The sequence below is a fragment of the Acanthochromis polyacanthus genome, chromosome 1 (assembly GCF_021347895.1).
Source record: "Acanthochromis polyacanthus isolate Apoly-LR-REF ecotype Palm Island chromosome 1, KAUST_Apoly_ChrSc, whole genome shotgun sequence".
In the NCBI taxonomy this organism is placed as follows: domain Eukaryota; kingdom Metazoa; phylum Chordata; class Actinopteri; family Pomacentridae; genus Acanthochromis; species Acanthochromis polyacanthus.
Genome location: NC_067113.1, coordinates 62,853,655 through 62,880,284, shown reverse-complemented (window position 1 = coordinate 62,880,284; position 26,630 = coordinate 62,853,655). Strand labels below are relative to the sequence as shown.

The 26,630-nt window shown below is 39.1% G+C and overlaps 1 protein-coding gene across 2 annotated transcripts in view; it reads right to left on the bottom strand.

Annotated features, from left to right (window-relative positions):
* The window catches only part of ptprz1b (protein tyrosine phosphatase receptor type Z1b), a 97,505-nt gene that overhangs the window by 24,464 nt on the left and 46,411 nt on the right, over positions 1–26,630 (bottom strand). For both annotated transcript variants that reach the window (XM_051950762.1, XM_051950763.1), the window contains exons 3-9: positions 12,018–12,197; positions 8,341–8,492; positions 8,159–8,254; positions 7,964–8,030; positions 5,483–5,640; positions 3,227–3,377; positions 402–586 (exon numbers count right to left, since the gene is read on the bottom strand). In XM_051950762.1, the coding sequence (XP_051806722.1) occupies positions 402–586; positions 3,227–3,377; positions 5,483–5,640; positions 7,964–8,030; positions 8,159–8,254; positions 8,341–8,492; positions 12,018–12,197 (989 nt within the window). The remainder of the gene's footprint in view (positions 1–401; positions 587–3,226; positions 3,378–5,482; positions 5,641–7,963; positions 8,031–8,158; positions 8,255–8,340; positions 8,493–12,017; positions 12,198–26,630) is intronic.

Genomic DNA, 26,630 nt, shown 5'->3' with positions numbered 1-26,630 from the left:
TATAGTGTAAACACAGATTTTGTCACAGCAAGTGATGTTCAACGACCCATTTTAAGGTCGAGATTGACTGTCAGCACCAATTAATCATTACATACTTTAATCAATGCAGAGTCCAAAGGCACCCACACCATGAGACTGACAGATGGAGAATGAGAGTGGATGAACGGATGGATTGAATATGAGAATCATTTTCCTTGTATTTGCTTCAGGAATAAAGGAAATGACTGCAATTTCTACAAATTATGTATTTATCAGTGAGAAGTACCTGTGTGGACGGTAGATAATGGTGCAAAACATGAGCTGAAATTACATGCAGTCAAAGGTGAGTGCACATGTGGGAGCTGTTCTGAAGCAGATGTGTTTCTCTGTTCTACAGAGATCTATGAAGAGATGCTTCATACCACGTCCTGGTCTCCATCGGTCCTGTACTCCTGCTTGACCTGGTCTCGTCCCTGCAGCCTCTGGTAGGTGACGGTGTACCAGTCGATGGTGGTGTCATAAACCACACGAGGACGCTCCCACATCACCACGATGGTGGTGTCGTTCTGGGCATCAGCCTGAATGTTTTCTGGCTCAGAACTGCAGGCTGGAGAGACAGATTGGTAGACAAGGTAATTATTTTGTGTGAATGATTAGTGAGAAAAACACGATAAAAAATGGAAAAACGACGAGACGAAAACAGCAACAACAAGAGAGCATCTAAGCATGAACACCACAGAAACAGTGCAACATTTCACACTGAGTTCAGAGTTGCTGGAAATTTGATGCTAATCGGCTGTACTGAAATCAGAAGAATATAAGATTCCATCTTAAAAAGCTCCGCTCAGGAGGTGAGTGTGGCAATGAGTGGGTGGTGTATATATGTGTGTGTGTGTGTGGGTGCATGAATTTGTTACAGGAAAAAAGAGCCTTTTCTGAATTTCTGAATACTTTATTTCAATTTCAAAAAGAGCTGCAAAATAAATTGCCTGTGCTGAGAGGAGCAGGGCCACTGAACTACAAAGTCGAGCTCCCTGGCAACCCAAAAGACCCACTTTACTTCAGGGTCGACTTCATGAAAATGGAGAGCATCATGAATTGTAATTTTGATGATCATGATAGGGCAGACCTTTTAGGACAGTGTTTCAGCTACACAGGCAGCAGGAGATTGACAGTATTTTAAGTCATGGGAAAAACAGGATTAATAATGTAATATTTATATTGTGTCCTAAGGGGAGACAGGTTGGTCAGGTTCAGCAACGTTATGTTCCCAAAGACCAAGGTCAGCTGATACCTGAAGATACTGAATGACCAGGTCTTTATATCAGTGGAGTTTTTCTTCCCTGATGGCATGGACATGTTCCAAGATGACGATGCCAGGATTCATGAGGCTCACATTGAGAATGAGTGGATCAGGGAGCATGAGATTGATTGTCCTCCACAGAGTCCAGACCTCAGAACCACTGAGAATCTCTGAGATGATCTGGAGAAGACTTTGTGCGGCAGTCCCACTCTCCCATCATCAATATAAGATCTTGTTGAAAAATGAATGCATATTTGGACTGATATAAATGCTGTGACTTTGCAGTACCTTATCAAAACGATGCCATGGTGAATGTGTGTCGTACTCAAAACTAAAGGCGGTCCAATGAAATATAAGTGTGCGCAACTTTTTTGTTTGGACAGGCAGTGTATAACTAACCTAAGAAACCAATCCTATCAACTTGCAGGGTGGGACTTCCTGCATAATTATTCTTATTCAATATAGATTTCTATTTCCAACATGTATGGGTTGAATTACTAAAATATCACCACTTGTTTTAAAGTGTTTGTGCAGAGTTGCAGTTGAGCTGCTGTGATCACAATGCTGGGAAATGGAGAGAGAGACAGAACCTTCATAGATCTGCACATTCTACAGGAAGCAATGAATAAAGTTACATCTTAGCCATTTTAAGGGAGGGAAGGATTATTTTCACGGGGAAAAATGTAACTGGGGATACACACAGATGCGTTTGTATGGGTTAAATCAATGATCAGAGAGGGACTTTAACAAAACTTGTTGCACAGGCTCCACTCATGTAGCTAAGATGCTTACAAAATCTACAATAGCAGACTCACAGGTTAAAATCTAGTCTGTGACTTTAGAACATAAGGCTGAAATACAGTAAATTGGTGGTTTTATTGGCTGTCACTATGTTTCTGAAAGCCAAAGACACATACAGCACAACTCATCTTTTTTCTCTCCTCTCACCCCAACTGGTGGGGCAGATGGCTTCCCAGCCTGAGTCTGGTTCTGCCAGAGGTTTTTTCCTGTTAAATGTCTATTAGTGCCAAGTGCTGCTCAATAGGAAATTGTTGGCTTTCTCTCTATTGTATTGTAAGGGTTGACCTTACTACATAAAGCGCCCAGAGATGATGTACAGATGAATGAGACATTTAAGAAAAAAACTGAATCACATCCTGGACCTAGAGAGCTCCAGAGATGTGTAGAATTATTGTTCATTTTGAAGCTGTTGTGGCAGCATGTGGTGGTCCAGCACCTTACCAAAAACCCTTTGTTAGCTTTTGAATTTAATATGTAGCCTACACAACCATTCAAAAGTTTGGGGTCATCTAGACAATTTCGTGTTTTCCACAAAAACTCACACTTTTATCCATGTGCTAACATAACTGCACAAGGGTTTTCTAATCATCAATGAGCCTTTCAACACTATTAGCTAACACAATGTAGCATTAGCACAGAGGAGTGATGGTTGCTGGAAATGTTCCTCTGTACCCCTATGGAGATATTCCATTAAAAATCAGCCGTTTTCAGCTAGAATAGTCATTTACCACATTAACATGTCGACACTGGCTTTATCATCCATTTAATGTTATCTTCATTGAAAAAAATGCTTTTCTTTCAAAAGTAAGGACATTTCTAAGTGACCCCAAACTTCTGAACGGTAGTGTATCTGTATGTTGTGATTTGGAACACTAGAACTGAAACCGAACTGAACAAAGAAATGAATTAAAAATGAGAACATTTTGGGAACGTGACCCTTTACTGGCACATTACTATATCTTCTTCTTTAAATTTTTAATATAAAACTGTGACAACAATAACAGAAGAAACTGACATGATGAATAGTGAGAAAACTGGATGAACAGAAATCAAGTGATCTGAGTGAAATTGCTTTGAAGTAGAAAGAACAAAAAAGAAAACCACAAGCAGTAAACTTTTTGTCTGTAATACGTGGTGACATACTGGGTGTGAGCACGTCTTCGACCCCGGTGTAGGAAGCAAACACCTGACCCATGAACTGCTGCTGCTGTTCTCGGAAGTTGTTCTGCAGGTAATCTGTCAGCATCACGTATCCAGCCTGCTCCATGGTCATCACCTCACAAAACACCTCCAACTGCCAACGCACAGACAGACAGTGAAGACTGAGCACGAGCTGAACAGGGAGAAAATGGCAACTGAAACAAACCAAACAAACATGTGTCTTGTGCATCGTCTCTGTCTGCATGTGGTTTGCCAAAATAAACTCAAAACTGTGTGAGAATGTGTGTGCTTAAGAGGCTTGTTTTGGTGCCAGACTGAGGCAGAGAGACAGCGCTGCTCTATTTTTGGTTAGCTCGAATGTGCCCATGTCATGCCTTGCCACCCCGTTTCAATCTTGCAAACACAACAAGCACACACACAAACATGCACATACAATACGTGCACACATAACCACTGGCAAGGCCTCATTCACTCTCCATTACTCTGCTGCAAAGGTGATGATTATTACACATATGATTTCATCCAAAGTCGCACTTCCTTGGGGGTCTTTAAATGTCTTCAGTGTGTGAAATCACACTGCAGTAATGCCACAGTGTCAGTTTGTGTTGCCTTTTCTACCACATCAAGCCACAACAAAACCCTGTTCTGTAGGTTCTGACCAAACCCGTCACACTGCATCACTTCAGCGTAACATTTTGTTTTTGTTTCGTGCAGATGTCACCAAGACAGCTGACCCGAAACCAGCCATAAACTACAGGCAGACACAATAACTACAGGCAGCAGTGACACTAACTGTGGACAAGATGCTCCTCTATTTTAAGGAGACGGTCTTTTTAACATGAATACAAAAGCTACTGTCGACTGCTTTTTTTGCTTTCATGGTTTGAACCAAAGCAACAAGAGACACAAGTGTGACAGCACGTGTCGAACATTAAAATTTGCATCACAATGCTTGCATGCTCCCATCAGGCAATGATACATCTGTTTAGAAGGTGGTGCTGCTGTGACTGATTTCAAAAGAAGCTTTTCGCGACTGTAGCTGTGCAGAATGATGCAAATGCATAAAGGTACACTCAGAGGTAAAGAAAGTGGATGAAAACCAGTGTTACTTCAGTTTTATTTACAGTTTATTATTCCGCCAAGGAACATGGTGGAGTTATGTGATGACCAGCGTTGGTTTGTCCGTCTGTCTGTCTGTTAGCAACATTACTCAAAAACAGACTAACAGATTTGGATTAAATTTTCAGGGAAGGTCAGAAATGAAACAAGGACCACCTGTCTAGATTTTGGCAGTGATACAGTTTATAGTCTGGATCCACGGATTTGTTAAACATTTCTGTATCATTACCAGATAGCGGCATGGCGTCACTGTAACCATGACAACAAGTGAACACTACGTCAGCTGCCTGCTGACGATCACATGATTGTGATCCTACTACAAATCCACTGTGGACTTATCGGGACTTTTCCATCGGAAATCAAACCAGGAACAATTCATTAAATTGTGGGGGTGTTTCTGGGTCTTATCAATTCCCGTCGCCCACTACATATTTAGATCACGCGATTCAGTATCTGTACATAACGTACACATGCATAACACACACCTCTGCTCAGCGCAAGGTCATTTGGTTTGTGGGTACATCTATATTAACCCTCCTGTCGTCCTGCGGGTCAAATTGACCCATTTTACAGTTTTAAAAATGTGGAAAAAATATATATATTTTCACAGTGAAAACTTCCACATTTTCAACATTTTTTTAGGAAATTTTTGAACATTTTTAGGTGGAAAAAAATAATTAAAAGAAATGTTTAAGAACATTCAGAAAAAAATCAACCAAAATCCAGTGAATTTCGCTGTCAAATTTGGGGATTTTTTATTTTAAAAAATAAAACTTTTGAGAGAAACTTTTCAGGAATTTTCTTCCTGAAGATTTTGCAAATTTTTATAAATTTGGGGATATTTTTCAGAATTTTTGGACTTTTTTCAGACAAGGCAACAACATTTTTTAGTAAGGACAACATGAGGGTTAAATGGACACATTCTATGTTGCCGTGATTTCTGATCATCAATAATTAACAAACAAATGCTGCATTTAGAAAAAAATGCATTTCTGACAATGCCCTATGGGGGAATGAGCAGCCTTGGAGGAGTACTGTATTCTGAGTGTTTTTCTAGTTGAGATGTTAATCAAGACAGAATGATTGACAGTGTGTTTGTGTGTGATGATATTTACTAACCTGTGTTTCTGATATGTCCACAGTGTGTTTAAAGACGATCCATTCCACCATTTCAGAGCAGGGAGGAGCAGTCAATGAACCGTTGTATATGTAGTATTTATCTGTGTTATTAGGCAGCAGGGACCTCAAAGTGAAAGCCTCCACTGATCCACTCTTACCTGGAAAAAGCCCAAGCAGTAAAAAACCTGAGACGAAGCATCTTAAAAATGTCAGGCTGTGTGTTGTCTAAGACATGCCTGATGAGTTTTAGTAAAAACAAATCAGCGATCTTTAGGCATTTTATAGTTTTGGAGAGGAAAGTATAATTTATTGTGCATTAATGTTTCTGCATTCCCCCTCTCTCATTTGCCCCACTGACCTACTGTCTGGTAAAATGATATTAAATCACCTGTTTATTTTTGTGTCAAGTAAATTTAAAAGCATTCTTTGGACTTTATTACCTCCAATAGGGCTGTGAAGCAGTTTGTCTGTGAGTGGGTGCCTGTTGTTTTCCTTGTTCATGTGCATGAAGACAATACAATCCTACCAGTAGTGTCATAGTAAATACCAGAGATCTGAACAATTCAAAATTTGTGCCTGAACTGAAGCAAACCTGGAAATATAAAAGTCAACTTGCATGACAAAGGTGACTCTTAGAATCAGTTTTGCAGTTTTGTTGCATCTAAAACAACAAAGAGAACTTAAACTGTTTGCCCTTTGGAACGATATTAGCAACTGCTTTTACAGCCCGATCTCACAAGGATTCGTGAAACTGTCACGTAAATTTTTGTTTCGGTTTCGTGCGCACCAACACGACTTCGTCATGTTTTTCGTGCCGCTCACAACGAAATGCACACCAATGTATTTTAAACGGCGGACTTTTCGTGCCACTCAGAACGTATTTCAAACGAATGGGTATATTATATTTTTAATGTAAAAGCGTTGCGAATCCAACGCTATATTTTGCATTACATCATCCCTAACCATAACCCTAACCATAACCCTAACCATAACCCTAACCATAACCCGGTGGTACACTTACCAATTTGCATAGGAATTTAAAGAATGTCCAGGCTGCAAACGCGATTCTAAGAATGTCCGACGGCTGCAAACGCGATTACACAAACAGTATACGCCGATGGACAGCTTAGATTGTCATGAATCCGCCGGTATGAACCACTTTCAGATGTGATTACCACAGCGGGTTTCGTTGTGAGCAACACGATAAACATTTCGTTGTGAGCGGCACGAAAAACATGACGAAATCGTGTTGGTGCGCACGAAACCGAAACAAAAATTTACGTGACAGTTTCACGAATCCTCGTGAGACCGGGTTGGCTTTTATGTTGCCACAGATGCTAGCGTTAGTATTGCTAATATACCATTTTTTGTTGCTAATTACAATATACACACACAGCACTTCCATCGCATTCATCACCATCTGATCATCACTGGGTCATCTCAGATCCACTCAGGTATTTCAGATAATGTCAAATAGACCCAGAACCTGTGACCACATATGAGGTCTGAGCTGGACTTGGGTGAATATAAAATGTGGATCCTGATCTCTGGAAGGGTCTCGGGTTCAGGACTATCCGAGAAGACCTTTCCCATCTATTAATGATCAACAGGTAATGCATCAAGGAGGAGGAGATTCACATCCTTATTGTAGAGGGCTTCTTGCTTTACACCTACTGACCTTTGATCGATGTGCTGGACCAACGTTATTTTATTTTCATCCCATATGAAGAATGCAAAAAGAGGAGGTGCTCTAAAAAATACACGTTGACAGACTCCTCCAGCCTGTTCGATGGCCATGTCTGTACCATGTATTTGCAATACAAGAACATGTGACGTAAATATGACTTTTGGTTGTTTACATGATTTTAAGCCTTTGGTTGTGATCTGAACTAAACACTCACATTCTAATTTAGCATCTAGTTGAAATTAGCTAGTTGTGTTGCAGCTTCTTGCATTACCTGATTAGAAACGTTGCTTTTCTGTTTAAAGCATCGTTATTATACATATTTACATACCCAAATATTAACTTTCAAATACAAAAAATTATTTCAGTCCATTTTGGGTCTTATTGAAAGAAACAAATTTACAGTATTCTGTGTTACACTTCAATACTATTGAAAGATGTTCAGATGTTAATATACCTGTTTTGATATTTTAGTCTTCTATTTGATTGCACTTTTTGCATTGTTTGAACATTTTTGTTGAATATTTTGCTTTATTTTAGTGGAGTATCTATGCTGATATATGTTTATACATTTCTTCTATCTTTTCTATGCACATCTAAATACTATCAAGAGAAATAATTTTGCTGTACCTGTGCTAGGCTGCATGATGCCGGTTACAAATTAAAGTCTTGTGATTCATTTAATTCTGGTTATAACCCAGGCTCTCCAGCTGAAGGCCAACTCTGTCGCTATAGGCACACAGCTTCATGTTCATCTTTATCAAGCTGTATTACAGAGTAATGTAGCAGTGACCTACCAAACCTGCTGACAGTGTTGATAGCCTCTAGAACAGGAGTGAAGTTTTCATTGTCTTCGAGGCTAATCTGCAGACAAAAACATAAACTTCTATCGGGCATCTTATAAACAGACATCAACAATGTTAGTTCTACTTTATTTGAGGATAAAGAAATCGATCCCTGACAATGAGGTTTTAATCATCAACTTAACCTACCTCAAAGAGCACAGCCACAGCAGCCACCCTCCCTCCTTCCTTTATAGCATCATCCAGACTTTGGAAGTCATCTGAATCGTAACAATAGATCTGCATCTAAACCACAATCAGAAACACACAGGTTATCTTTATGCAGGGTTCACTGTTCGACAAAACAGATGCTGTGTGCTGGTGCCCTTTACCTCCAGAGGGTATTTCATCCCATTCAGGCTGTGTTCAGACCCATCTGATGTTGCATTGCAGCGGCCCCAGTGGAAGATGATTCTACTAACACGAAACCTGGAGCTCAGTCCTCCTCCACTCACAAAGAACTCTCCGTCCACATCGATGGTCACTAAAGCAGATACAGGAACATGTTAGCAAATGATGACTTTCATTTTAAAGAACTGAGGGGCACTAAATTCTACCTACAGCAGGATTAATCAACAGTACATCTAAGGACTCTGCGTGACCAACAACACTTGCTGGCTTAAAACCTTTGTCCGAATTTAAGTCTTCTGGCTCTAAGCTACTGGCATGATGCTGGCAAGTGGTAACTTGTAGATTCGAAACATTTCTTTAATTGTTTAACATTACAATAAATGATATAAAATCCATGTTATTCCATAGCAAAAAGGACACACTCCTACAACTTGGATATGTTAATGTATTCCTGCATAACATGTGGACATTCTGATTCAATTTGCAATGTATTTTGGAATTTCAAATTTGTCATCTCACCAATACAATAATTAATAGTAGAAAAGCACACAGAGAGCGCAGTACTCTGCCAAGGCTGCTCATTCCCCCATATGGTATTGTCAGAAATGCAGCATTTTTTAGAATGTGTTCATCTAATATAGATGTACCCACAGACAAAATGACCATGCGCTGAGCACAGGCATGTCTTATGCATGTGTACGTTATGTATGGATACCGAATCATGTGACCTAAATGTGTAGTGGGCGGTGGGAATTGATGGGATTCAGAAACACCCCCATTATTTAATCAGTTGTTCCTTGTATCATTTCCGACGGATAAGTCCTGATAAATCCACAGTGGTGGATTTTTAGTAGGATCACAATCATGTGATCGTCAGCAGGCAGCTGATGTAGTGTTTACTTGTTGTCATGGTTACAGTGACGCTGTGCTGCTACCTGGTAATGATACAGAAATGTTTAACAAATCCATGGATCCAGACTATAAGCTGCATCACTGCTAAAATCTAATCAGTTGGACCTTGTTTCATTTTTGACCATTCATCCATCCATCCTCTATACACCGCTTTATCCTCACTAGGGTCACGGGGGTGCTGGAGCCTATCCCAGCTGACTCGGGCGAAGGCAGGGGACACCCTGGACAGCTCGCCAGTCTGTCACAGGGCTACATATACAGACAAACAATCACACTCATATTCACACTTATGGGCAATTTAGAGAATCAGTTAACCAATTTAGAGAATCAATTATCCTCAGCATATTTTTGGACTGTGGGAGGAAGCCGGAGTGCCTGGAGAAAACCCACACATGCAAACTCCATGCAGAAAGATCCTGGGCTCAGGCCGGGACTCGAACCAGGGATCTTCTTGCTGCAAGGCGAAAGTGCTAACCACTAAACCACTGTGCAGCCCCCTCATTTTGACCTTCCCTGAAAATTTCATCCAAATCTGTTAATCCGTTTTTGAGTAATGTTGCCAACAGACAGACGAAAAGACGGACTGACAAACTAATACTAATCATATCATAACTCCACTGCATTCCTTGGTGGAGTAATAAACAACACTGAACACAGCACTGCCTGATTTTTAGTCACTTGGGAGCAACAAAAAAAAGCTACAATCACACATTATTTCTATATAAAGGCAATAGTAAAGAGTCGGGATGCATGATTATGGCCAAAAGGATAGCCACGACTATCTATCACAATCATGATTATGACTTTCATTTTAGGAACAAAATACTTCATTACACTTTCCACTTAAACAAACAGAACACTACTTTTGACTTTGACCTTGCTCTACATTCCTAATGTACAAATCTTTACATCAAAAAAGACTTAGAGTAAAGAATTTAGTGCATCACAGAGAGACAAAATATAAATAAAATGAAACCCATCTGCTTCTCAAGAGACACTACATTTTACCAATGTTCCCTAAATGCCTCGCATGTAGGTTGTGCCAATTACTATCTTTGCTACCGTGCACAGAGAAGCTGTTAGTCTCCCTATAGAGTTACTGCAGTGCAGCGGTTTAGACAGGTGAGTGATCAAAAATGAATTTGAAAAGAGTGAAATAAGCCATTCTCAGGTCAGGTTTCCACAAGTTGAGACACAAATATTAAATGTCAATAGCACAGTCAATCGTGCTCATTTTATTGTGGGAAGCTGAAATTGTGATTGAGATCAACATTTGATTGATTGTGCAGCCCTAATAAGGTCCTCTATTATTACCTTGTGGCTGTCTGTCATGAAGGTGAACAGCTGCTTTATTAAACATCCAGCTGCTGCAGAGCTTTCACTTTGTGCACAACACAGATGTAAGTCCATATTCATTCTCCTTCCGGCTCTATTGTGGCCTGCAGCAATTCATGAGGGGGAATATTCAGCTCTTTAGTAACTAAACACTCCATTCTGTTCGCCAGCTTGATGCTACCTTTGTAAGACTGCTGACAGGTAGAATCTAGTATGACATCTCGTGTTCTGTTATAATTCAAAAGCAACTCTTTTTGAACCACTTATCCACTGCTAACCTACAAAAAAAGAGAAAAAAAGCATCTTATGTGCATCTTATTCATTAATTTTACTGTGAATAAAGAATAACATTTTCTCATTACCACTTTCCTTCATTATATTTGCTTATAGGAGGAGCATGTGAACATGAAGAAAAGAACTTTTCTTTATGTGATATAACATTTCCTGATGCTTAATTTATTTTACTAAAGGATCTCTCACACCATTCAGCTTAGTGAAACTGTGCAGGTCATATATTTCACTCATTAAATCCTTCCAGCAATGTAATATCGGTTTTAATCCACAATTTCCTCTCTGACTTCACAGAGAAAAAAATAAAAAGATTAATGTCTGGACCATTAACATTTAGAGAGCACACACACAGACACACACATCCACAGCTGAGTATATTGGAAAGATGGTGATGACAGACAGCTTTCATTTGTTTATCACACCAGATATCACTCCACATGGGGCTTCTCCTCTCTCTGACTCTTCACATCGCTCTCATTTCTCTCTTTCGCTCTTCATACATTTTCCCTCTTGCTCTTTTGTTGCCTCTTTTCTCTCGCTCAGTTTCATCTCTGCCTCTTGGCATTGATCTTCCTCCTTTCACCACATGATCTCTCTATACTGCTGTCCCTCTGGTTGCTTCTCTCTCAGTTACTTAGTCTTTCTTGCTCCTTCTTTCTGTGTCTGACTCTCTCTTTTAAATCCTAGCCGCTCTCTCCTTCATTAACCTCTGAGTTGCGAATCATTTTTTTGTTGCATCTGGAAAGTTAAGCTTCTTTCCACAGCCAGGGATTAAGATGTTGTGCTTTACTACACCAGAATAATGTCAAGATCATTTCCATAGATTGAATCTACTACATACTGTATCTACTTCCTGCGCTTACAGCTTAAATAAGCTTTTCTCTCGGATTGAAAAGAAGATAGAAGGTCAATATAAGTAAGTCAGCGTATGGTTTGATTTCCTGCAGGGTGTTATTCCAAATGTGTCTTCAGCAGCAAGAATTTCTACAAAAGGTAATCTTTGATTGAGGTTGTGGAAACATTTTAGTCATGGTTAGATTTAAAGCTAATTGCTAAGAGTAATTTCTCAAAATGTTTGGGGAAGGCACACGGGAAGGAAGGTGGAGGAATATCAACATACCAGTCTTCCCATTGTTGTGGATGGTGGTGGATTCTGCTGTCAGTTTGTTCCAGCCCTCCAGCTGTACGTTCTGGTACTGCAGCCTGACCTGGGTGAATGTCTCATCGATGTCCACAGGAGACTGCCTGGCACTGCTACAGGACGGATACTTCTTAGCCCAGCTACTCTGGCTCAGGGCACCTGTACATGGAGCAGAGATGAAATGTTTGCTGTAAACAACTTAATACAATAGAAATACATTAACGAGAAGGAAAGAGATGAGAAGTACACAACCCTTGAAGTTTGGGGTAACTCAGACAATTTCATGTTTTCCATGAAAACTCACACTTTTATCCATGTGCTAACATAACTGCACAAGGGTTTTCTAATCATCAATGAGCCTTTCAACACCATTAGCTAACACAATGTAGCATTAGAACACAGGAGTGATGGTTGCTGGAAATGTTCCTCTGTACCCCTATGGAGATATAATAAGCATCAGCCGTTTCCAGCTAGAATAGTCATTTACCACATTAACAATGTCTTCACTGGATTTATCATTCATTTAATGTTTTCTTCATTGAAAAGAAACTGATTTTCTTTCAAAAAATAAGGACATTTCTAAGTGACTTCAAACTTTTGAATGGTACTGTATGTAGTTACTTGTTGCACCGCTAAGTAGAACTTCTTACTGTTTTATAACGTGGAGTTACAGGTGTGTTTGCTGTCTGTCCAGAAAGGGTTACTTAAAATGAGCGAACCTCTCTATTGTCTAACTGCTAACTGTGTCAGTGACACTAATGAACTCTGGAACATAAAGCTGTAAAAGAAAAAGTGTTTGCTGGCTGTCAGATTCAGCTAGCTACCAGAGGCTCATTCTAATGCTAAACATGCCTGCAGCAACATTCAAATAAAGTCATGAGGTGTATCAGCAACAGTCTATTCTGAGTGCAAATACATTTTACAGGTGCCAGTCAATGCTGACAGATTTAATGGACTGATAAAGGTGCTGTAACAGTATTTGTGGACATCTATTCCTGCAGAGCAGCTGTCTCCAGCAGCTGGATCATTATTCATATTAACTACAGTGAATAAGTCACTACACTGTGTTCGTCAGGAATTAGCCAATTTTGTGACAAACTGTGAATCCCAGTTGTTAAGAAAAGTTTAATCCGCATGTGTATTTGTTAACAAGGCTGACTTCTAGTCAGGCATAAACTAACCGTGACGTCACCCGTCGGTTTCAACACCGAGAAAATGAAGCCCAGATTTTGCTACTTCCTGGTCGCCGTTTTGGATTTTTTGGAGCCAGTGACGTAAAAAGCGTCATCAAACAGACTGGACCGGAGAGCAACTAGGGGCAGGATTGGCTGAGGACTCCCTTATCCCGTTTTACCGCAGAGGCTTCTGTTGCTGTCTATCAAGTATAGCCACGCCCCCTGGCTCCGCCAACTTTAACGATTTATTTAAAATTCAGTATTGATTTATTTTAAGATCGGCCACCTGATCTCTCACTTTGACCATGAAAACTAAGGGGAAAAAATCCTGAGCTGTAGAAAATCAGTCTATCAATTTTTATTTTTTCCAAAAATGAATTGGGGTCTATGGAGAAAAAGCTTTTTGGAGCCAATCCTAGCGGACGGCGTGATATTGCAAGTTTCTGACACTTCCGGGTGGGCTTCAATTCTGGAGCCAGATGCTACGTCCACTATATATACAGTCTATGCTTCTAGTTCCAGAAATTGTTTAAAATTTTCATTTCAATATTGAGACAGTAGTTTAGTGTTTAGTTTCTAAACACTGTGAATATTTAGCTCTTGGAAAAAGCATTGCCCCTCCTGTTTCTATTCTAATAGGAGATGCTGAAGATTTCTCTTATAATGTAAAATTCTGAGACTGACACTAAATCCGCTCTTATAAAGGCTTTAATGTGCTCATGATTTATGGATGTTAGCATGCTTCACATAGGACATTTAAGGCACCAGTAATACACAAATATAAATGCATTTTGCTGAACACAGTCAGGATGACATCAGAAAACAACAAGTCCAACTAAAACAGGGCCAGATGGTCAAACTGTAGGTCAAACATGACTGGCTGGCCTCAGGTCACACTTTATGCTTGTAGTACATGTGAGTGTGCACGTGAGTGTGCATGTGAGTGTGCATGTGAGTGCGTTGGTTATGCATAAGTGCACGTTTTGTATATTGCGTGTGTGTTTATTGATGTCCTGTATGTGTGGATAGGTTGTGAATTGTTTTTAGAGTGCGCAGCGTGAAGTCCGCTTAAACTTATCGATGTGTATATGGTGTGTTTGTACTGGTGTGTTTTACCAGTGCTGCTCTTAACATGAATAATGTAGAAGAAGATGAACGGCACCAGGACAAACAGAATTTGTAGCCAAACATGCAACACACGCACACACAAAAAATCCAATCAGTGAAGCATGAAAGAAAAAACAGTATTCTTCTTTGCGAAGGCTCAGAAGTCACTCATTTAGCATAAATATCCTGCTAAATATCACAAATTCAAAATATCTGCATCACTGATTTGATTATCTATGAGCACACGGCAGAATTTACATTTCATGTTTAAGTTATGGACATGCTGTGTGTGCATGTATCTGTGTCTGGATTTATTCATGACTGCATGTCATATAATCTGCCTGCATTATCACTACTTTGAATGCACATGCCTTCATTTATTATTTCTTTATTTTTGTATCTACGCATCCAGGCCCTTCACATTCACGCATGATGTGAGTCTGTTTAAAATATTAATTCACAGGTTCAAGTTACGTGTGTGACTATTCTGACCTGCTGTATCCACTGCAGTGTATGCATGAACAGCTCTTGTCTTTCTTTGCATGAATGAATGTGTTAATTTCCTGTGAGTTCACATCCACAGTGTTCATTCAGCTCCTCCATGCATATTTAGGGCAAGCCCACTTCGCTGCATTCGTTATTCTGAGTTACATTTCAGAGACAAACTTAGAGAAAAAAACACTGGAAACTGAGCACGAATATAATTTAGAAATGCATTAAAAATGAAAACAGGGCCGTGCATAACATCGCATGATGACATTACACTGTTCAGAAACATTTTGTGTTTGGTTCATTTCAGCAGAAAATGAAGAAATCCTCATGTTCAGTGCTCACTAAACATAAAACAGATTTGTGAGTTGCAGCATTGCAATTAAATTAGACACTGTGAAACACAGTTTTACTTTGATGTCAGGGATTATTCTGTCATTCTGTACGACTGAATGCCACGTTTTTAAATGACGGATATTTAAATTTGGAATTAAACTCCTTGTATCCAATTTATCACGAACAAACACACAGAGGTATGACTAAATGTAAGATTCTGGTCATGGTTGGATAATGAAATTGCATGCTTGTTGCTCAACATGTTGCCATTAGCATGTGCATGTGTGTGAGTGCACGTGTTACCATATACAGTAAAACACAATGAGTCTAATGAGGTCAGAGCAGATGGTTTAACTCTAACTGGTCACACATGACTTGATAGGTTTAGGCTTTACATTCCTGCTTGTTTTGTCTGCTTGTGTGTGTGTGGAGGAAAGAGAGAGACTTTGTTTAACCCAAGTTCAACTAAATCCATGCGTTCAGCTGCTACAGTTCAACCAGAGCTGTAAAGACACACAGCAGTTTACTGTTGAAATGTTTATTGTGTACAAGAAGCAGTTGTGTCATTTCCTCTATTAATTCTGTGGCTTCTGGACATATTTGGAATCAAATTCATTCTGCTATTCATGAATGTGATGTAAAAAAAATAATATCACACAATTTTATTAGTATAGCATGATTAAAAAAATTCACTACTAAAGAGGATTCATTCAAACTTCAACAATCAAACTATCATAAATTGTGGTTTATGAGCCAAAAGACTTTAAAACTTTAAAACCCAAACAGCACAGATGCACCACTAAACTAGAGTACATCTAGTCCAGAATGACGTGAGTGTAACATGCACACAATCAGACACAACACAGACAGCAGGAGACAGCAGCCTCCAGCTGAAAAGTTAAGCAGCAAGCAGCTAACAGAAGCAAAACAGCAAATGGCCTTCTTATTCAGTATTTTCTGTGTCTGAAGAAATGTGTTTGTACAGACTGTCATAGACCAAAGCATACACAGTAACACTGTCACGTTTCCTGCAGCTTCCGGTCACCATCAGTGTGTTAAAGTCAGCCAAAGAGAGTGCATTTATTCGCTGTGAATAGTATCAGCTTATAGCTTGGATCGCAGCCATCGGTGTGTGTTAACGGGTGAATGAGAGGGAAATTACAAACTGCTCTGGATAACAAGCGCATATGAATGGAGCTATTTAGCATTTTACATCTTATTGTTCAATATATCCCTCATATACTTGTGTACATACATACTCACATATGGATTGGATTGGATTTATATACATTTACACTAGTGTTCAAAAGTAGACAAATTCATATTTTCCATGAAAACTCACACTTTTATCCATGTGCTAACATAACTGCACAAGGGTTTTCTAATCATCAATGAGCCTTTCAACACCATTAGCTAACACAATGTAGCATTAGAACACAAGAGTGATGGTTGCTGGAAATGTTCCTCTGTACCCCTATGGAGATATTCCATTAAAAATCATCTGTTTCCAGCTACAACAGTCATTTACCACATTAACAATGTCTGGGCGAGATTTATCATTCATTTAATGTTATCATCACTGAACAAAAACAGTTTTTCTTTCAAAAATTAGGACATTTCTAAGTGACCCCAAACTTCTGAACGGTAGTGATATCCTATATAGTGAGTTCCAGGGAACACTACAACTCATGCTGCTACTATAAGAGATTGCCAACAGAATTTCTTTGTATTTTCATGTGCATTGATAATAAAGGCATCTTATCTTGTCTTTTACATTTCAGTTTACTGCAGACATTAAACAGTCTCTATGCCAAGCTAAGACAACTAGCTCTAGCTCCACAATGGCATCAGTTTTCAATAAAAGCAATGTTTAACTACTCTTCAAAGCTGGATTTTGCCATTCCAACACATTACAAAGCTCAGTTCACCAAAATCAACATAACCAGCATTTGCCCAGTTAGCCGTTGTGGTGCTGAGCCATGCGGAGTTTCAGTTTCATTAGCTCAGGCTTACACATTTAGAATCTGCTGCTGAAAACTCAACTGTCACTTCACTCAGTGTTAAAATTAAAGATCAAAACAGAATTAGGGCAAAGCATCAGGTCTGATGTATTCTAATCAGACTTAGTTGTGCATTCATCATGGACATGTTTCCACATTATTGTCAAGTTAATTTAAAGCAAACTTTTAAAATGCAAAACTAAAAATTAATAAAATACCAAGTGAGGCTTTTTCCATTAACGGCTCTGAAGCAAAGAAAGTGAGAAAGTAGAAGAATGCGGGGGGGGGAAACAGTTGTTTGCTAACCACCAAAAAAAAAAAAAAAAACTTTGCTGAAGAAGAAACAAACACAACTCAGTCAGAAAATGTGTTATCACTTTTTCATGTCAGCTGGTATTGGACACATTCCTTGGTGTCTGGAGACAAAGACAACGAAAGAAGCAGCAACATCAGAACATTAATGATGAACTCATCACTAATGTTCTGATGTTTTTGCTTCTAAATGTCTGCTAGATCAGAACTCACTTGGAAAAAGGGCTTCCATCTCTTATGAAGTGCATGAAGTATTTTTTCAAAAATGAGTCAAAACCCACATCTAGTGACCTTAAAAACAAACATTTCTATTAACCTTTTATAATGCAATGCTGAAAAATTTTCATTAAAATATGTTCTGGAAACAAGGCTGATGTGTCTGATGTACATTCATATAAAATTATCTGTGCACACGTGTGTGTGTGTGTGTGTGTGTGTGTGTGTGTGTGTGTGTGTGTGTGTGTGTGTGTGTGTGTGTGTGTGTGTGTGTGTGTGTGTGTGTGTGTGTCGGGATAATGTCAGGGGAGTGTCGGTGTGTCGGTAACCCCTGCAGGTTCATCTGTCAGCATCACAACACACACAAAACAAACACACACACACACCAAGTTACTCCTCTGACATAACGCTACCATGGCAACAAGTAGCTGACAGGTTGGGAGAAAGAAACCAAAAAAATCCCCTGAAGCCACACTTGGATTTAAATGAAGACTCCCATCTTCATTTAAATCCATGAGCACTCACTCGTACACCCACTCACATTCAGTCAACGAGTCAGATTTTGATGATTATATACAGAAATTACATTTCAAAACTCTTAGTTCTGTTTGCTTTTTCAAAGTCGTCCCAGGAACAGCCTGCTGCAGGCCCAGTATACCTATTGTCAATTCACAGGGGAGACTTTTAAAGCTAAGAGTGGTGGAATATAATGAACATTGTGTTATTCTATCTTTTTCCCCTATGTGCTTTGATATCTTCCTCCCTCTCTGTCTCATCCACTTAGTTTTATGATTTTTCAATATGAATGTTAAAAAAATGCTCAACAGAAAAAATAAGATCACATCTAATACATTTAAGCTGCAAGAAGAAAGTGTTTCATTTACATAAAATTCAGCATCTTGGAGTCAAATTGTGTTCGTTCATAAAGTTAGGATGTTATGATTTATCTAAAAATGTACATTTCATTTACTGATCTGTGAAGTTAAGCTGTAACACCGAGAAGAAGAAAGAAAACTTCATGCTGAAACTTTGTTTTTTGCAGCAGCCAAAAGCGCAGTCAGCTGGTAAAGCAGGAAAGACAGAAACCATTTACACCTGATGCAGCTGTTGCTGCGCTTTTTATCCACAACGCCCCAATCATGTCAACTCACCCCTCAGTCTCAGGGGAGGGAGAGGTAAGACGAGAGAGGAGGAGAGTGCACAGAGGACAAAGAGCAGAAAGGAGATCCAGCAGCAGAGGACAAAGAGGGGAAGGTAAGAGCAGAGAGAAGATGACAAAGAAAACATCTCCCCATGAAGAAGAAGAGGGGAGAGAGAAGAGCATGAGACAAAAAACAGGAGGTGTAGTAGACACGAGGAGGAGGAGGAGGAGGACAGAGGGGAGGCCAAAGGAGGAAAGTGATGTGTGTCTGTGTGTGTTTGTGTGCAATGAATGGTGTGTTTCCTGCATATACACAAGAGAACGACACAGACATAAGTGTGTGTCTCTCACTCCCTGCCTACGCTCACACCAATTAAGCTCCCTTGGACAGCACAAACACACCAAGAGCTGATTTCACCCTCTGTGAAAAGGTTCTGCACTGCTGAGTGAGCTAACTGTTCAGATAACATGCAGGATTATTAAATTGAATAATGTAGGGCTTGACTTTTTTAGGGGACTGTCTGCTCCTGTTTGCATCACCGCTGGCAAAAATAGCTGAATAAGTATCAAATATTAAAAGCAAAAAAAAAAGGCTGCTGGTTCAGTTGAACTCATGGTGATGCTTTTGAATCTGCGTTATTGTCTGGCTGGCAGTTGCAGCAGCTGAATAGTTTAACCTCATTTCATGCACTGAGAGCCCTCTATTTCTTCTATTTCATTTTGGTCATGTTATCATTTCATCCACTTAGATTTACTGATTACTGTCAGTATGTATTATGATGCTGATTATTTTTAATTCATTCATCAATCACTTCCTATAGAGAATGACTAAAAAATAACAGAAAATGATTCTAATACAAAAGCCTTATCTACACATCTGAGTAGCTGCGACCAGAAAATTGATAGTTTTCCCTGATAAATGACAAATCAATTAATCAGCCAGTCATTTCCCCACTAAATCATTTAATTTCTGCAATCTTAAGGAGCCTCCAGCAGCCTCTGAAATAGCCAATGGAGGCAGATTAAAGTGTGCATAGGTTACTTTTCAGCACCCCAGCTAGCTAAACGGATCTATTTGTGCTGCAAGAAACTAATTACGGATGAAGCATTCAACTCAACTGTCCTTGATTAACTGTTAAAACTCTCTATAGAAAGCTAGAGAACCAGAGCAGCTTGTTAATCAGCCTGCAGCTTTCCTTATTCTTCAACTAACACCACCAACACATGACAGTTACTCTCCGATGTCTGTATTCCAGTTCTATTGTCAATCTTCCCCTCAGGTTCCCCTCAGACTTAGAGAGTCTTATCAGGTATGGAGTGAAGCCTTTCTGTGTCCTCAAAATCAAAGTTAATGCAAATAATTCAGACTGCACGGAAAATCACTGTTCAGAAAGATTACAGAGTTCAGCGGTGTAAATTGAATCGGTTTAAGGACTCCTTTGAGCTTGTATCAGATGGAATTTTAAACAGTAGCCTAAAATAAGCAGACGTTTTGCTGCAGTATGAAACCCCAAACTGACTGACGGCTCAGTTTGGATGTTTATTTATTCATTTGTTTTAAATGTTTTGCTATTTTAATTATGTACTACTTTTAATTAGTTGTACTTTTAATTATTTATACTCAGGAATGTTTCCTGATTGCCGGTGGTATGTGTTCATATGTGCTAACAGCTCCAGCTTTATAAAGTGGAATTTCTCCATCAGGACCCTAAAGTACATCTATTGGTCCCGATTCTGTAATGTGCCGGTCTGCAATGCATGCTTTCAGAAATAGAGGATAACAAAGACAGTTACTTTTATGTCTAGGATTGCTTTTAAACAGTGGAGAAAAGTAGGTTTATATATCTGGAGCCACTATGTTTCCAAGCACAACAATAAATAACCTGGTTTTCTAAAACCTCAATATTTGGTGTTGAATTTCACTAATCAAGTGCAATTGTTCAGCCTCAGCTGGAGCCATGTGTTTCTATTAGCATCTCAGTTAGTAACACTCTTTGATTACAACCCTGCAGACGCCTGAGCGGAGGAATAAGAATCGTACCTTTGTGTGAGGAGAGACTTCAGTCAGGTTTATTCTGCAGAATCAATGTCTGTGAATGCATTCATGGGCACACACACACTCACTGACTGACTGACATAAAGGACTGAGCCTGAAGCTGACAAGATCTAAGCTACTAAATGAATCTATTATAAATGACAGAGAAAGGACGACACACACATCACTCATTCTACCATAATGACGGACTGTCACACACATCAGCAGATACCCTATCTGACAATCAGACCCGTCACATTATTCAAAAAGGAAGCAAAAAGGAAAAAAAGACGGGGATATGATTCAGAATCCACATATGCTCTTCATGTGATCTTGACGACTCAGTCTGGACGTGTGAACATAAAAAAGTCTCAAGAGCATCAGTTAAACATTAAACATCGGCAGACTGGCTCTGAAATGATTCATTGTTTATCTGGACCTACACAGTGAAGGTTGATGAAAAAATAAAACAGCACAAATCTCATTCTAGCATACATCTATACTTCTTAGACTCCACCTACTGAGGTTTATCCTGAAAAATGAAATTATTTACGACCTATGAGATATGCTTCTATCATTCACAGTCCAGTCTGCTGACCTGGGACTGTTGAAATCAGATTAGACTGGATAGGCTGGCAAACATGAGCATCTTCTTGGTGATAAATCGATATATGTGTGTGTGTGTATATATATATATATATATATATATATATATATACATATATATACACTTCATCAGTTACAATAAGATAGCTATTCTACATAATGTTTATGTGATTTTAATAAACAGCCATGGAACCACATATCTTCGTTTGTGAACAGCCCATCATGTCCCTTGATAATACTGTGCTGCTCCCCCTGGGGCTTCCATGCAGGTCTCCTGAGGGGCGCTAGTCTGTGCCTGCAAACATCTCCTGATGGAGGCTGCAGATGGCAGTGAATTGGTGTGTGAGATGGGTTTTACGGTCAAAAAGTACTCCCACCATCTCCACTAAAGTGATGCACTCCCAGTGGCTTTCTCTGAGGGCTGGCGGTGGGGTTCACACAGAGTCCAGTCCTAGTCCTGGCCTCAAGCAGAACCTTAACCTAAGTGTGGTGCCACAGCTTCACCTTTGTTGTCTTCAGGGCACCTACAGGTTTTGCTATCTTTGATTACTACTCCACCAAAGAATGTGGCAGAGTTATGTGACGATCACCATTGATTTGTCTGACTGTCCACCCAGATGGCTCAACTGGTTGAGCAGGTGACTCGTGAACGGGTTTGTGTTAAAATTATTACTTATGTATCTTGATAAACAAGTGGTTTACAATCAAATTAAGGTGGATAAATTCAAATCAAATATTTTTTCTCTGTTCTTCACTAAAAATGATCAGTAATTATCTAAATTAACTGACATAAAGCACGTATTTGTGGCACATTTTCCAGCTATACTCCCCCAGCCCTGGCATGTTCTGTGAAGCTTACTGTAGTTTATGGATACTGAAGTCATCTCCATTCACACCGCTTCCTGTCACGTTCATGTGGGGCTGCTGATGAACTCATTAACCCAGCTGCATACTGGTGAATGCATGGAACGGGGAAAGGAAAATGGTAGCATAGGATGTGTATTTGTGAATAAAGAAACACACACACACACACACACACCTCTGCATCATTACCTCATGTCTCCCACAAGGCTCGGGGAGCAGCCACACAGACTGAGCAACAACTGGAGCAGAAGAGAAGCCAGCCTAAAGTATTTGGTGACTAAGAGAGCAGTTGAGAACATAGTGGGTGTTGAACATGAGCATGTACAGAGAAACAGAGACAACAAATGCAGGAGATGAGACAAAGAAGAAACAGCTAGCTGGCTGAGAGACACTCAAACAACTGGAATTAAGGATGCAGTGTTTTTTTTCTTGCCGTGGTGGAAAAGCCTCCACAAAACCCTCGTGGGACACTGAAACTTTAATTAAAACGGTGATAATAAAAACAACAAAGGCACGAGGAAGCACACTCACAAGGATTAAAACTAAATCAGGTTAAGGTCTTTCAACAGATACCCAGAGATAAATAACACAATAAACGACGCATTCAAACAAATTGCATTATTCCCTGGCCCAAATCTGTCTTCATTATTTGAGGAGCAAATCAACACTATCAATAACTTCGGATTTCTCTTTGTGCATTCCATTCAAAGCCTCAGAGAAAGGCATTAAAGCGGTAGTGATTGATTTTTGCTTGCTTGGGGGCAGTGGAGCATACAGACAACACAACACTGACATTAATTCCACACACAGGTAGGATGAATGTGTCAGCAAACATCCAGCAGACAGAGCAACATTAACATTCAAAACGCCTGCGTTCTCTCTTCTTTGCTTTTAAGTCCATAGTAACATGCTCTGCTATGTTCACCAGTCAGCTGATAACTTCATTTAATGCAGACCAGGCTGTGGCTAGCATCTGGAGCCAAAATTGACATTCTCCTTTAATTAAGCACAAATGTTGGATCTATATTAATACAAAAATGCTACTGGTGCAGCATTGAATTAAGTTCTTTTAATACTGTTGTCATTACTCCCCCAAGGAACGTGGCATAATTATGTGATGATCAGCGTTGGTTTGTCTGTCATTTAGCAATATTACTCAAAAATGGATTCACGGATTTGTATGAAATTTTCAGAGAAGGTTAGAAATCACACAAGGAACAAGTGATTAGATTTGTTGAAAATTTCTGTAACGGGATGGAGTCACTGCACTGCAAAAACTTAAAATCTTACCAAGTCCATTTGCCTTTTTTTTAGTCAAAATGTGTCATCCCACTTGATTTAAGATAAATTAACTTAACCAGTGACATTTCAGCAAGATGGAGGGACTTGTTTTAAGACAGTGCATCTTGAATATCTCGTTCAGTCAAACAATCTTGAAATTATCTTGTTTCGAGTTGAATTTTACAAGAAAACTCAAAATAAGTTTAACCCTCATGTCGTCCTGTGTGTCAAATTGACCTGTTATATTTTTTTTCCACATTTTCAAGCTTTAAGCTTGAAAATGTGGAAAAATAATAATAATTTCACAGTGAAACTTCTGATGTCCACATTTTCAACATTTCTGGGAAATCTTTGAATATTTTTTGGTGGAAAAAAGAAATGTTAAAAATGATTATTTAAAAACATTCACAAAAATATCAACCAAAATACAGTGAATTTCGCTGCATTTTGGTTGATTTTATTGTGAATGTTCTTCAAGAAAATATCAGAAGTTTTACTGATATGTATGTGTAATCATTTTAGATATTTTTTGGATTTTTTGGAAGATTTTTACTCTCTTTTTTTGCTGAATTTGGGGAATTTTTTTAAATAATTTTTTTAAGGGAAACTTTTAACGAATTATTGGAAGTTTCTTCCTGAAGGTTTTGCAAATGTTCAGAAATTTGTGAAAATTTTTTGCTGAATTTTTTTTTTCAGACAAGCAAACAATATTTTTTGGTGCTTGTAAATGAAGACAACAGGAGGGTTTATACATCTCAAATTAGGAGGTTACATGAAAGCAAAAATCTATTTTTGAGTGACTATGCAAATATTTTTTAGCATATCTGCCTTATTTTAAGACACCTAAGCTTGACAATCCTGGTAAAATATAGCTTAAAATAAGTTTTCTCAGTTAATTTTAAGATCTCAGTATTCTAAATCTCACATCTTATTTCAAGAAATCTTACCAAGCCATTTTTCATTGGCAGATTTTTTTCACTAATTTCAATTTAAAGGTTGCTTGAAACAAGTTTTTCCAGCGTGTAACTATAACAACAAGTGAACACCACGTCAGCTGCCTGCTGACGATCACATGATTGTGATCCTACTACAAATCGGAATTTTCGGAACTTATCTGTCGGAAATGATAAAAGGAATGAACAGCCTTGGTGGAGTACTGCGCTCTCTGAGTGCTTTTCTAGTTTTAACTATGTAGTAATAATTTTTTGAGTCTAGATTTTTGCCAAGCCTAACAGTCAGGTCTGCAAAATAACAAACTTTGGTGTCAAGCACCAGTAATAACTTCTCACAGCTGTCTATGCCTAAGATTCACTATATACTACACATATAACAGACCTGCTCTGACAAAGATCACAGCGTTGCCAGTCTTCTTCTCCAATCAGCGAACCAAAAATCAGACCCGTCACATTAACCAAAAATTCATGCAAAAAAAGGCACTGTGTCAAAGAAACTCAATGAACAGTATGTGTGTGTTACTTCAAGTACCAGAGGGAAGATAAAATGTGACTGAGGAAGGTCAGTTTGAGTCAGAGATGTGTGAATTTCAAGGCTTATCTTCAACAAAAGGTTTGTTGAATGGTTTAAAGTACTGTGAGATAAGATTTTACAAGTATAGAAGAGTTGAGCTGTTTTTTCTGATCCTCCCTTTGTCAGCACTCACAGTGTCGATGCAGTAATCTCACTGGGTGGTTGCATTTTAGGTTGACTTTTTCCCTCACAAGGTGCTAATGTCAGTTTGAACATAACTTCATACCTTTTCCTACCTGGGGAAAAAAAAATCAATGCAGCTACGCTAGGTTAGAAATTACTTATTTGACATTATCGTTTCATCACTACAAACACTTAAGGTTGGTGAACAGAAACCGACACTTTGATCAAAACTCCACCTTCCATGAGTAACATGAATTTTACTGAGAATCCCTCTGAGATTTGGCAAGATGAAGTCGTCACACAGCCTCTCTAGCTGTCCTTATCAGTCTCATCCTAATGATCGTGCTGCATGAGGAGCAGAAGTCTGTTCAACTGCAGGGTAGATACAGGATGTTTTCTTGGAAAACGAAGGCACAATCTTGCCAAATGTGTGCTCTGATTCTCAATGTGGACGTATAAATAATTTGGTGTCTGTCACAGTCCACTTTTCTTCCCAATCAGATCATTTCAATTGTAAAGAAATTTATTTTGCAAATGTACGAGGAAAGAAGCATTCATATTTCAAATCATCTGTAAGTGTGTGCGTGTGCGTGTGTGCATGTGTGCGTGTGTGCGTATGCGTGTGTACTTGTGTGCGTGAGTACTTGTGTGCGTGTGCGTGTCTGTGTCTGTGTTCCCCAGACAAAGCACTAGGGGAGTATTGAAGCCTGCATGGCTGCTGGCTATGACTTAGTTGGATCAAGAAAAGAGAGGAGACAGAGAGACGGGCACAGAGAATAGAGAAAGACACAGATAAACATGTATAGAAAAATGACAATGGGCAAAAAATACTGAAATTCATCAGTCATGAGTTCAACATTTTGATTCAATTATACTGTATTTGTGTTTTCTCTAAAGTCGATTAGTGAAGACTCTCCTGCTCCAGTAAAAATCTCCTCTTATGTAACTGTGTAAATGTATTCTGATGGCTCATATTGATGTCAGTCTAGGAGAGAAAAAAAGCTCATAAAGCCATATCAATAAAACTCAAAAGGGAAAAAGAAACATTTACATTTTTTTTATCTTCACCATTGCAGCCATATAGTATTTCTATAATATTCCTATAAGGACTTCCAGATTACATTTGCCTGCAGAGGAAAACTGCGGGTTACCAGACCGCATGATTACACACAAACGTTTACATGCACACAAACACACATCACAGATGGGCCCCTAAGGGGTGTCTTCCAGGCAGAAGGATCCCAGGGACCTCCTGGAGACAAGGTAGAGAGTAATGACGAGGATTACACAGAAGAGGAGGAAGGATTTTTTTTCCCTCCATAAATATATAGTACATAATGTACCTATAGGTTTAATGGTGATAATCTGAAAACCATCAGA